At 45.4% G+C, this 12,518-nt stretch overlaps 1 protein-coding gene across 1 annotated transcript; it reads right to left on the reverse strand.

Annotated features, from left to right (window-relative positions):
* Positions 1-370: 370 nt before the first annotated feature.
* CKAP4 (cytoskeleton associated protein 4) lies at positions 371-9,142 on the reverse strand. Its single transcript, XM_058023526.1, has 2 exons — positions 8,267-9,142; positions 371-3,428 (listed from the first exon to the last, which is right to left on the reverse strand). Exons 1-2 carry the CDS (start codon positions 9,140-9,142, stop codon positions 2,097-2,099), a joined length of 2,208 nt encoding a protein of 735 aa, XP_057879509.1. The 3' UTR covers positions 371-2,096.
* Positions 9,143-12,518: the final 3,376 nt, after the last annotated feature.

Raw genomic sequence — 12,518 nt, forward strand, 5'->3', positions numbered from 1 at the left:
CACAGGTTCTTTCTGAACATTACTTCTGTCCTACAAGCTTTGGGCATTGAGGAAGTCTTAGAGAGGCCTTGCTGGCAGTGTCTGGCACAGAACTCATTCAAGGCACAGATGGGGTATTTCACACTTTATGATCACCTTCTTGGGCTCCTGAGTCTGCTTGTCAGCAGCAACATCTTGATGTGACTCAAACCCTACTTCCAAGAGCTGGCTTTTAACCACAGCAAGCAGAAGTGCCTCAACATTTCCCTGTGGGAGCTGAGAACAGGTACAGGGCTGCAGCACATCTGGTGCTTCCCCAAGCCCTTCCTTCTATCACATTGGAAGCACGCTGGGAAACACAACAATAAGCAAGCAGCAATCAAAAAAAAGGTGCAAAGAATATTCCAAATGTTTATTATGTATTAAAAATACTGAAAATAAGCCATACAGTTCATTTCACAGTAACCTAAACAACATTGTTCAAGAACTTGAGAAGTCAACAAAGAACAGTGCAGTTCTAACAGTGACAACAGTTACCTTAATGCCGTGGCTCCCTCTTTCTCTGACAGCAATTCTTTCCTGTTTACAGTGGCAACAACACTGGATATGGTTCAGTATCCTATTTACCTAGGAGAACTCCTTTTCACCTGTGCTGTTCCCACTTCTGGGAGATGCTATTTAAAGGAATTTTTCATCTAACACAGTCAAGGATTTGTCTGATCCAAGCTGAGTTGAACATGATGCCCATGGCCTATTTCCAAGGTAACTACATGGCAGACTTCTTTACCAATTATTTGGATAAAGTTCAAAAGGAAACTTGAAAAGGAGGGATATTAGAAATCCTTTCCAAAAAGAGAGAAAACCAAAGAAGCTCCACAAGAAAATGGGTTTTAAAAGATCATCTATAGAATTATGACACTTTTTCCTCACTCTCCTAGACCAGGTCTCTTACAAGGATCCTTTGCTACCAATGCCTCAGCCAAACACCTGGTGACAAAAATAGTAACAAGAATCAGGCACCAAGTCCTGAATACATAACAAGAGTTCAGGTCACAGTCAGCTGTGTGAAAACCTGGAAATGTATATTCCATAGAAGCAATTCTGCTGATTTCATGGTGATTTTCCCTCTTGTGTTTTTTGGAGTGTATTATTGCTGTTGTTAGCATGCTTGTTATATATGGAACACAACAGGTGCAATTTTGGTTCTCCTTTTCCCTCAAATTTGTGATGATTTTTATAGAAAAATCCCTTATCAAAGACCAAAATAGATCTTTCCGAGGAAGACACCCTAATCATGTAAACAGCCTAAAAACATGACAAAAATATTACTGTACCCTCTTGAAATTAATCCCATCCTTCAGATGGGATCTTCTGCACTTAAGTACTGATCTTCTGCACCAACAGCTGAAGATGCTGGCAATTAAGCCTGTGATCATAAAGAATGAATCTCCTAGGCCTTAGCCCCAGGCAGTGCCACTTATCTCAGACCTTGTTAGTTCCTTGGTGCAGACTAAGGTCTCACAGAAATACACTACAGCTCAGCTGACCCTTGGTGAACTGACCACATGTCTGAGTCCCAAACTGCAGAAACAGATGAGATGCTGCACACCTGCTCCACTCTTCAGTTCACCACAGTGAACAGTTTAAGATAGCGTGTATCTTTGTTTCTTGAACCAAAACATCCCAGTAAAATCCTCCATGAGTGCAGCAGTATGTTTTGGGTACCAGAACAGCCGTAGCCCTTCTGTGTGGGATATCTAGTGTCAGTGTGAAACACCTTCATGCCATTAAATATGTGCCCATGCTAGCGAGGCTGCAGTTACACCACTGCACTTAACAGTGGTACAACTTCATAGAGAAGATGAGCCCTTAAGAAACTCAACCCCCAACTAAACTTGTATTTTCTTAAAACAAAATTTAGGGGAAAGAAAAAAAACAATAAAAAACTCCAAAAACACTACACGGAAAAGAAATTAAGGAAATAAGCATAACTGTCTCTATTATTAAAGTATTCTTATTCTCTTTGGAGGTATCAAATTTATTTTTAAAAGAGTAAAAAACAGGGCATACAAAAGCTATTCTCCTCAACCCATTATCTGCCCAAGGAGCACCACTGCCTAAATATTTTCATGTATTTTTTCTACTTTCACAAACAACCTTTCCAGATCATTCCTCAGGTCATCTACTGAGCTCTTCACAGACTCCAAGCTGTTCTCATTATTTTCAATTTTCACTGAATAGGCGACTAAACTATCCACTGCAGTTCTTAGCATTTTCAAATCAGAATCGACCTGGCTAACAGAAGATCTCAGTTCATCTACAGAGCCTTCCATAGAAGAAAACTTTTCAAGGTAACCTTGAGAATGTGTTTGACCTGCCTGAAGATTTCCTTGATCCAACAAAGTACTAATTTGCTTCTGGACATCCTGGAGAGCACCAGAGGATGGCAAGTCACTGATGCTTCTCTTTAAGTCCTCCATGTCGTTGTATAGTGAAGTCTGTGCCTCACCAAGATTTTTCAGAACATCTGTGACTGAAGTTACATCTGTATTTGAGAGTCCCTGAAGAGTGGTAATGCTTTGTTCTAGGGCACTGAGCTTATTCTCATACTCTGCCTCCTTAGAAAGGAAAGATTCCAACTTTTCACTGTTTTGAGCAGCAACAGATGCTAGAGACTCTAGGCTGTCTTCTATGTGCCTCAATCGAGACTCCAGTCCTTCACTGTTCTTCCCAAAAGTTTCTAATGCTTTTCTGAAGAGTTCATTATCTTCCCATTTGTTGAGGTTGGCTTTAACTTGTAGTAAATCTTCATCAAGTCTTTTAATGTCACTAGGGAGCTGCCTAATAGAATCCTCAGCTCTCAGAACTTTCTCTTGTAAAGCTTTTAATGAAAGGTGTTCAGTGTCTGCAGCCTCTTTGAACTTCTCATGTTGCTGTTTGAGGTTGACTAACTCTTTCACTTCAGTGTACACATCAGACTCCATGGAGTCTATTGTACTCTTCAAGGTCTCTATGTCCTTTTCTTTTATTTTCATGGATGCTTGCATCTCATCAAAAGCATCTTTTAGCACCTTAATTTCATGTTTATACACACCTGCCTGTTCTAGTGAACCAACCTTTGCTTTCATATTGTTGATTTCATCTTGGCTCCGTTGCTGGACTTCAGTGAATACAGCAATGTTATCATTTATAGACTTGGTCAGCTCTGTTAGTCTCTCTTCCACTGTGTTTTCCAGAGATGTGAAGTCTCGTTCCCTTGCATCTTTCACCATGTGAATGCCATCAGACAAGTCTTTCAAAATTTCATTCTGCAGCTTCTCAAGCACTTCACTGATCCGGTTTATTTCACTCTCCCCTTGTTTAACAGACTTCTCGCTCACCTCCTGCTTCTGCTGAACAATTTTCATCATGGATTCAAATTCTCCAAATGTAGTTTGAAGAGAACGTACCTAGGCCAGAAATACACATGGTTAATACCAGTAATTTCACCCTTTTTGTCCAAAATCCTTATAGTCCTTGTTACTAGACAAAATGATTGCATTGCAATCCTTCATGCCCCATACCTCATGTCAGCTCGTGGCATACAGATATGGGAGGCACCAAAAAACCAGCATCTTCAGCCTTACAGCTCTGTTGTACATACACCATCTGTTAAGGGTCCTTGGCCTCAATGACCTGCCATGCATGACCCAGGAAATATGAGGCAGTGAAAAAGGAACCCAGGTCTCCAGAGTCTCCATGCAGACCCCTGAACCATACCTCCCATATAGGATTCCTGGTTCTAAAGACCACAAGTCTTTAGAAAAAGAAGGGGGGGGGGGAGGGACTCAAACTAAAAGAATAACTGGCAACAGCTTCTCAATACAGAAAAGCTGGAATTATATTTTATCAGGCATGAATACCAAAGAACAATTCCTGATCATGAAAAAGAAGTTTTGCAGTAGACGAGGAAAAATTAGAGGGAGAGGGGAGCTGGGATGGGCCAAGGAATGGAAGAAGTAGTGACATTTTGCTGCTCTTAGACACCGACGGAAACACAAGAGATTTTTTGTTGACCATTTTTTAAGATTAGAAAAAAAATTAGGAAGTCTTTAATGTTCTAAATAGTTAGCAGCTTGTTTTTCCCACTCCTGCATACACCCACACAACTGCAGTGAGCAGGGCTCATGTATGTACACACAAAGAACAAAAGCAGAGCAGCTGCCAAGAGCCTGCCTTGCATCTAGCTCAGGTTAACAGAAAGTTCCTACCACTACATCAGGCACACTATTAAACTTCCCAATTACAAAAATTACCTTTACAGCTGGTTTTAGTAGCAGCCAGAGGGAAAAGGTCAAGGGGCAAGTGGCCGCCACATCTGTTTACTCTCACATTTAAAGGTAAGATCCAGGCCAGTGAAGCACATGTTATTTAATTTTGAGGCCAAGTCTTAAGACTGCACAGAAATCTTTTTGTGCATGTGGGGGCTGTACTTTCTTAAACTTAGTAAAGCAATGTAAGAACTCCTACTGTCTGCAAGAGGAATCCATCACACAGAAAATACCTCAAGGCTTTGGCAGGATGGCAAGTGCTGAGTAATGCACGTTGCCCTGCCTTACACTACTCCCTGTGTCTGAGAGGTATATTAATCAGCCATGCCACATGGGCTGCCATGTTTACTGATTAGATACACAGCTGGAGGGGTGGTTTTATTCTATAAATAAAAAAGAAGTATATTTTATATGGTTTTAGAAATAAAAACACAGAGCTGCCTTTTTTTTTCTTTTCAAGTGAAGCAGGCTCCAGCAGTTCCCTGACTCAGAACCTAGATGTTATTTTGTTATTTTCTAAAGACCTAACAGACATCTTCATTAGAAATTAAGTTATTTCTATGTATTTTTGCAGATCCCTGGCCAAATCCTCCTTAGTTTTCATGAAAGTCTATACTGTGCATTGATTGTAGAATTTGGCCATGAGACTTGCCTTTGCTTTGACAGATCACTACTGTTTGAACAATACCCACTAAGATGACTTCTTTTCTCCCTCTTCAGTAAAAGGGTTTCTAATGCCCCTACATTCCCTGTAGGGGAATACACCTGTGTTCTCTAGTGCTTCCATAGAAAATTAGAAATGAGCTAAGGGGAAGGGGTGGAAAAAGTAATACTGCCATACACACTGCAGCTGAGCACCAGTCATTTGACTGATTAACCAACCTCATTGTCATTCGTCTTAGCTGTCATTCATTCTGATTATTTCCATAGAGAGCAGAGAGCTTTTTCTGTATCACTATAAATGGAGGTCAGAAATCTAACAGGTTAACACAGGAAAGTTCTCCTCCCTCTCCTATTACAGTGACACATTTCAACCAAATCACCAAATTCATATTTGCAAGTAACTGTCTTTTTAGTCTAAGAAATCAGAAATAGCCAGAACTCTCCAGAGGGCTGGGTCTCTGCCATTCTATGACTTACAAAGACAGAACCCACCTCACACAGTGAAGTACTTTATAGCTGCTCCTCCACTGCATTCAGGCAATGTTCATGGTGTAAGTTGAAGCTATTCGCCATCTGGGCCAGCCACTTGAAGAACAGAGAGCTCTGGTATAATAACATGGACTGGGGTCTTCAAAATATATCAGCTTCTAATCAGACTGGTCCTAACCGAGAGCCACCAGGGCTCAAAACAATACCCTTGCACAAGAGGGGTAGAAACTCACAGCTTCAAAGCAGTTGGTCTGTGTGTGAACCTTCATGTGAGTTTGGTTTTCTGGCGTACATGGCTGTTAAGATTTGAAGCCATAACCTTTGAAAGATTTAACATCATAAATAGTACATAAAAATGTATCTTCAGCCAATGACTACTGTTTTCTCTAACTGGTCACACGAGCCTCTGTTTAAACACCAAATGACCTTGGCCTCTCTGAGAATGGTACTATGTTAAAGACTAAACGTTCTCATCATTTCCTTTCTCCTCGATGCAGATGACTTTATATAATGCTTACTCCTGTGTATGAACGCTTGTGTAGAATAACTCTCTAAGCTACAGAAAAGTTTATCTAGCAAGATATTATAAGTTTGAAGCTTAATAATGGAGCTCCGTGCATTGTGTTTTAAGGCTTAAAAGTAGGTATTGTATTCGAAATAAGCAGGCATTGTTTTAACCAAAGGTACGTGTGCTTATAGTGATTGGATAGAACTACTGTCAATATGCTTTTGCTTTGTGTGATTGGTCAAAAAACTTATAAAGTAAGTTGTAACATTAAGTTCTTGGTCTGCTGCCTGGGATGCGAGCTGATGGCATCTTCCCATTGACATAACCATGTAATGAGACTGATGCTGAAAAATAAAACAGCTCAAGGCACGTTCCACAGCAGTCCCGTCCCATTTGTACAGATACCCCCAGCCGGCGATAAATCCTCAATGCAGATGAGTTTATATAATGCTTACTCCTGACAGAAGCTCTCTGCAGTCAGATGAAGGGCAAAGCTACACGGCTTTGGCACTCTGCAAGTACAACACAGGATCCTACACCTTTGTGAAGCAGTGAAATACAGCAAATTCCCGTGCCACCAAACCACAGCAACCAAAACTTCCATGGGTTACATCGAAACCCTGTGATCTCTTTCTACCACCTTCAACAGCCATCTGCTATACAAAGGCAAGTAAGTTTCAGTTGTCTTTGAAACCAACTATTTATAAACTTCTGTTATATGCTCATCTCCTAGAATATGTGACACGTACTTATGCTTTTCTGCAATGACATGGAGATGAGAAACTGCAAATTGTTGATATTCCTTTGATTAGATGGGCTTACACACTGCATGTACATCTACATTCTACACTCATGTATTATAGTTTTACATCTTTCCATTTCAGTTTCTTCCTTCTTACAGTCTACAAAAATGGCTTAAAAACCAGTAAAAAGCAACACCCTTTGCTAGTTCAAATCATTGTCCTGTCACCAGTGAGTCAAGCCCCCCCCCAGATTTAAAACTAGCTTCAGACGCAGCCCTATAGCCCTGAAATTTACAACTCCTCTCTCCTGCTGACATGAATTTTCCTTTTCCTTCTTGTTGTATGGAACAGGAAACTCCAAGACTGATGATATAATCTCCACATGTGAAGGCCACTGTGTTTCTGGAAGCACTGAACAGCCAGAAGATCTCTGCCAGTGCCTGTCCCCCCTTTGCCAGCCCAGGCCCAAGCTTGCAAGGAATATAGGGAATCTGAATGGTCTGCCATGCAGAAAGCAGTCAAGCTGAGACAAGAATTTCCTTTTCCTTGATCTGAGTCAGTCGTAACTTTACACACTATCTTCCAACCACTTAACCTACTCCTGGAAAACAAGTTTAATTGTATGTTGATGATATGCAACCACAGATGACATTTTTAAAGGGTATAGGCACCCTAGGATGTATCCAAGAGGACAGTGCTATTTGTGAAGCTATAGCTGGGAGGCTAATAAGGGCCTGAGCGAAAAAAATGAGGGAAATAAGCATTTATTTCACTTCACTTGAGCCACATTCTGTGCCAGCAAATTCACAGCTTTTGGTCCTGGACTGCCACTGCGAGTCTCACTCCCTTGACCAGAGACTGCAGCAGGAACGTGGGAGGCAGGGTACTGCAGCACTGTTTCTGGCACAGCCTCTGTTGTTCGGTGAAGCTCACATGGGTTTTGTTTTCTAGAGTGTGGGGACGCTGAGGCAGGATCCTGCCCGCGCTGCCACCCAGTGTCCCTCGGCGTGCACATCTGCCTACTCGACAGGCAGCGACGAGCAGTTCATTCGCCCCGCTAGGTTAAGTGATTTGCGGGCCTCGAAGATACAGAATTACGGGCAGCAAGCTCTTTCGGAACGGCGGGTCCGCACCGCTGTCAACACCTAATGCAGCGTGCGTGCTGCATTCCATAAAATGGCTTCAGGCACAGGCCCTGGAAAGGCGAGCGGAGGACTGGGGCCACCGCCGCGGGGTCCCGTCCCGCCCAGCTCTACGCTGCCTGGCAGGGATTTCTCGCTGCTCCAGGGCCACGTTTGCAGGCACGGGGAATACCGCGGCCCTGACTCCATCTGCCTCTCTAATACCATGAAAGCATCTTTGAGGGAGCACGGAAGAGGAGGGGAAGGCAACGGGATACGTTCACTTTCCCGCAAGACAGGCCACCCGACAGCTACCCAGCTCCTTATTTAAGGGGCGAATCCCGGCGCCCGTCCCCCTGCATGGGCGGCTGCTGCTTCCCGCCCCGCCGAGCAGCACCGAGCGCCCGGCGGTGTCCAGCCCACCCGCCCCCGGCGGTGCCGGTGCCCCGCTACCTTCTGCACCACGGTGTCCAGGGTGGCGGCCAGCTCCTGCCGCTGCCGGCCGGAGGCCTCAACCTCCCGGGCGCTCCGCCCGACCTCCTCCTGCAGTTGCAGCACGTACCAGCCGGCGGGCAGCGCGGCGCCCAGCACCACCACGGCGCCCAGCAGCATCGCCCAGCCGCGGCGGGGGCCGGCACCAGAGCGGCCCCCCCCGCCGGCCCTGCCGCCCCGGCCGTGCCCCGCCGCCGCCGGCTTCTTCGCTGGCGGCTCCTCGCCGGCGCCGAGCTGCACGCTCTTCTCGTTAGCGGCGGGCGGGCTGACCCCCTTAGAGCCCCGGTGCTTGGCGGCCGACATAGCGGAACGCCGCCGCCGTCGTACGCAGAGCAGGAGGAGCGGGAGTGGGCGAAGGAGAGAGGGAGGGAGGATGGAGGGAAGGCGGAGGCGCCGGCCCGGGCCGCGCCAGGCTCCCCGCCCCGCCCCGGGGAGCCGCCACGCACACGGGGATGGGCTCCGTCCCTGCCGGGAGGCAGACGTGGCGTACAGGGCCCAGCCCCATCTCCAGGGGAGCAATGGGACCGGGAAGCGACGGGCGGGGCGGAGAGGAAGCGCCGGCCCAGCCTCGCGATGACAGACCCTCTCCCGAGCCGGTGTGGAGCGGAGGGAGCGCTCGGAGCGCTTTCCACCCCCGTAGCCCCCCGCGCCGGGCGTCCCCCAACCCAGACCGGTCCTTCTGCCAGTTTTTGGCCCCCCTCGTAGTTTTGGTAGAACGCAGCGGAATTCTGCCTCATGCAACTGCTGCTTTAATTGCTTGTGATTTTGGCTGGAATACCCGCAGCAAGCTCCGGAATGACTGAGAGAAAGGTATGGAGAGAAAGTTATTTTCTCCATCGGCAACCCCTCTCCCCAACCCGTTTCTAGTGCCTATAGAGCTTAGACTTGACATCGGGCTGGTCCCGGGGGACGCAACAGCTGCTGCCTTGGCTGGCAGGAGTGCTCCAGACCCCAGACAAGCCCCTCTCAGGTCACGGACGGCGTTGTCCGAGATGGACAGACCGAGAGCTCAGCACCGAGTCTGCCCGCTGAGCTTTTCCGCTCCGAGCATGCTTCTTTGCCTCCCCACGCCAACACGAGCCTGCTGCCTTCATCTTCCCCACGGAGCGAGTCTCGGCACAGGACGCTTAAGGAAATGCTGAGCAGGCCTTCCCTGTGCCACGGGCTCCAGCTGGAGCTTGAGGCACTGAATGTATCTGTTTCTCTATTTGATTACAGCAAGAAATTAAATCAAATTTTGTCTTGAAAGTAGTTTTCTTTTCTTGGTCTTTCCTTTGATTACAATATATTCTTCCTTTACACATATATAAAAAATAAATTTTATGTTGAGTATTAGTTAGAAACAGTGGACCATAAAGTCATCTCGATCACAGCCCCTGATGTCAATCTGTCAAATACAGTTCCACCTCTGCCAAGGCTTACGATGAACTGAACTGTTTAGTCAATAATGATGTTCTAGTAACTACTAGAATGGGTGATAAGAGGAAAATTTTTAGTAAATTGTCTCAGGCATTTTGTTATCACAATTCTGTCAAATGCACAGACCTGAGAGGATGTTGGTGTGACTGCAAGTTATGAGCACCACAACAGAAGTTACTGCCCTGACCCTAGCAAGTAACAGAGAGCTTCCATGGGGTCAGGAAGTTGTCTTAAATATATATCAGAGGTGGCAGGTGAGGAACCCTCTGAATAATCTCTTCCTCAATACAATGAGAGTAGAAATCTTCAGCAGCAAACAAAGCACCCTGGGAAAGCTACAACAGCAATTTCCACCGTGAACATCTATCCACAGCCTTAGGTCTCTCACACTTTATGAGAAGGGGATATCAGGTTTCTATTTAGTAAAGGCCCAGAAAAGCTAGGATTTGTAGCAGTACCCTAAGACCCAGGATTTTAGCTCTGAAACCGTTTAGTTCAGAGTTTACTATAAGAACTGAGCCATATGGACTTCGCCAAAGAGAATAATCAAGAGGATCATCAATGTTAAGTATCAAGGGATGTAAATGTTTCGGGAGTAAGGTAGCATAGGTAACTGTCACTATTTCTGCTTCTCTTGCTTGGTAGTGTCAAGGAAAGCGTTAGCAATGTACTACCTAAAGATTTTTCTCACCATAGAACCAATTCAAACTATTTCTGACCAAGAGTACCATTCCACAAATAGCTTTTTGTTGTATTTGACACTGTGGGTCAAACTCTTATTACCTTTGTACAGAAAGACCAATTACTAGTGCTGAGGGGAGTATGCATTAGGAATTTGCCAAGTTGGTAAAGTAGCTAGACACTGCAGACTGGTGTGTTTGGGGAAGCTACTGATGTAACATTTTCTTTCAGAAATGTCAATATTCTGCTTTGCCTTTGAATTTGAAGACAAATACTTCAGTGGGGAGAAGTAGCAACCCTATTTGCCTCTCACAAGACTTACTTCTTGGAATATAGGAAAACTCCACAGAAGAACAAACTGAGAAAACATGCTTACACCTGCCTTGTATTCTTTCTGTCTTGATTTTCATATCTGGGTCTGACGATCTCAGTCAACCCAGAGTTTTAACATCCATCTGTTAGTACTAAAGCAAATCTGCCTGGCTCAGTTATTAGAAGTAGGGAAAAATGTCTTGTGACTTTAAGTTATGTTCTTAATTTAGTTGTCATAAGCCCTGGCATAAACTATAGCATGCCTTGCCCTTTCCCTCTCCTCCCACACTAACCATGAGTTAGCCACATACTGGGAAATTTCTGACCCACAGGGCCAAATGCAGCTGCACATCTTATCCACTCAGTAGCTGCCTTGCTGTTTGCTGGATAAAGCAGAGCATTAATTGTAGGCTTTACTGTCTTTGACAGTTTTACTGGTAACAGTAAGGAAGGTTATGAGCCAACTTGCTGCAAAGAGTGAGCACAAACTAGTCCTTAATTTCAATTAACAGTGTTTCTGTAGTGAAAGGCCAAGAGTTAAAGTCAACTTGAGACACTAGTCAAAATTCCAAATGTGTACCTTTGTATGGTTCAACATCCAGGAAATAAGCACCACAGTTACTCTCTCTCACCCCACATGTCCCCAGTGAGATGAGAGGGAGAATCAGAAGGGTAAAAGTGAGAAAACTTGTGGGTTGAGATAAAGTAAGTTTAATAATTGAAAAAAATTAAAATTATATCAAATTGTAATCAAAATGAAAATAACAAAGGGGTAAACAAAAGCCAAGAAAGACAAGTGAAGCAAATGAAAACAAGTTCACACCAGCAACTGACTGATGGCCAGCCAGTCCTCAAGCTGTGCCCCTGCACCAACCTTCTCTTATTGCTGACCATTTATCCTTCCAAGGATAAATTACATCCTTGGAAGTCATAACAGTTCTGTACAAAGTAGCCTGTCTGTATATTATCACAGTTTTTTACAAAGGCCTTTTGAACCTCTTTCAGACTGTCATTGCCATGTAACACACCCAAAGTGGGGCAAAGCAGTGCAAATACAGTTATTTAAAACATTGTCTTCTTTATAGAAGCTACCTGATTAGGCTGTTTGACTTAATCTCATTTAATGTCTCTGAAGGCCAGGCTGACAGGTGCTCTGCATCACTGCCTGCAAGTGCTCCCTCTCCAGCTGGGCACTTGGCACTTGTGTAGCCAAACACTGTTCCCTGCTTCAAGCCCTAGATATTATAGCAGAGGTTACTGGGACCTACAGTGGGATGTATTCTACCCGAATACAACATCTGTTTGTTCTGTGCAGTTCACCATGTGTGCTAAAGGTTACCTGAGGAAGGGGAGCTCTGTCTTCATGATGGGCAAGGCTAGCGTGTTAGTGAGCTCTTGCCTCAGAGATGACTGCCGGTGTTTTGCCCTCCGTGCTTCCTGGTGGGTGAGGCAGTGGTGGCACGTAGCTCCTGTGACAGGAAGAGGTGATGACCCTGGCAGGTACTGCTAGCCCAGTGGGTGCGTGAGGCTGCCAGTGCACGAGGTCAATACAGCAATAAGCAAAGCATTTATAATGATAGTGCTGCACTGCCCCGTGCTGCGTTCCTCAGTGGGCGCTCAGCAAGCCTCCGGACACCACAGCCGTGAGCGAGACGGGTGACTAAACTCAGCACGGGGCCGAGTGGCTCCCCTGAAGCCGCGGTGGCGGGGGGGGCAGTGCAGTGGGGAGCCAAGATGGCGCGCGGAGGGGCGCCACACTGCTCCCCCATCCACAGGGTAAGGAAACGAGGGCAGAACGTAG

Source organism: Melospiza georgiana, chromosome 4, assembly GCF_028018845.1.
Source record: "Melospiza georgiana isolate bMelGeo1 chromosome 4, bMelGeo1.pri, whole genome shotgun sequence".
Lineage (NCBI taxonomy): Eukaryota > Metazoa > Chordata > Aves > Passeriformes > Passerellidae > Melospiza > Melospiza georgiana.

What these genes read in the sequence shown, in the direction of transcription:
- CKAP4 (XM_058023526.1), bottom strand. Translation starts at nt 9,142, where the DNA reads ATGGAGAAAATAACTTTCTCTCCATACCTTTCTCTCAGTCATTCCGGA. An exon ending in TGGACACCGTGGTGCAGAAG is followed by an intron (nt 3,429 to 8,266) that starts GTAGCGGGGCAC and finishes TTTCTGGCCTAG; the next exon opens with GTACGTTCTCTTCAAACTAC.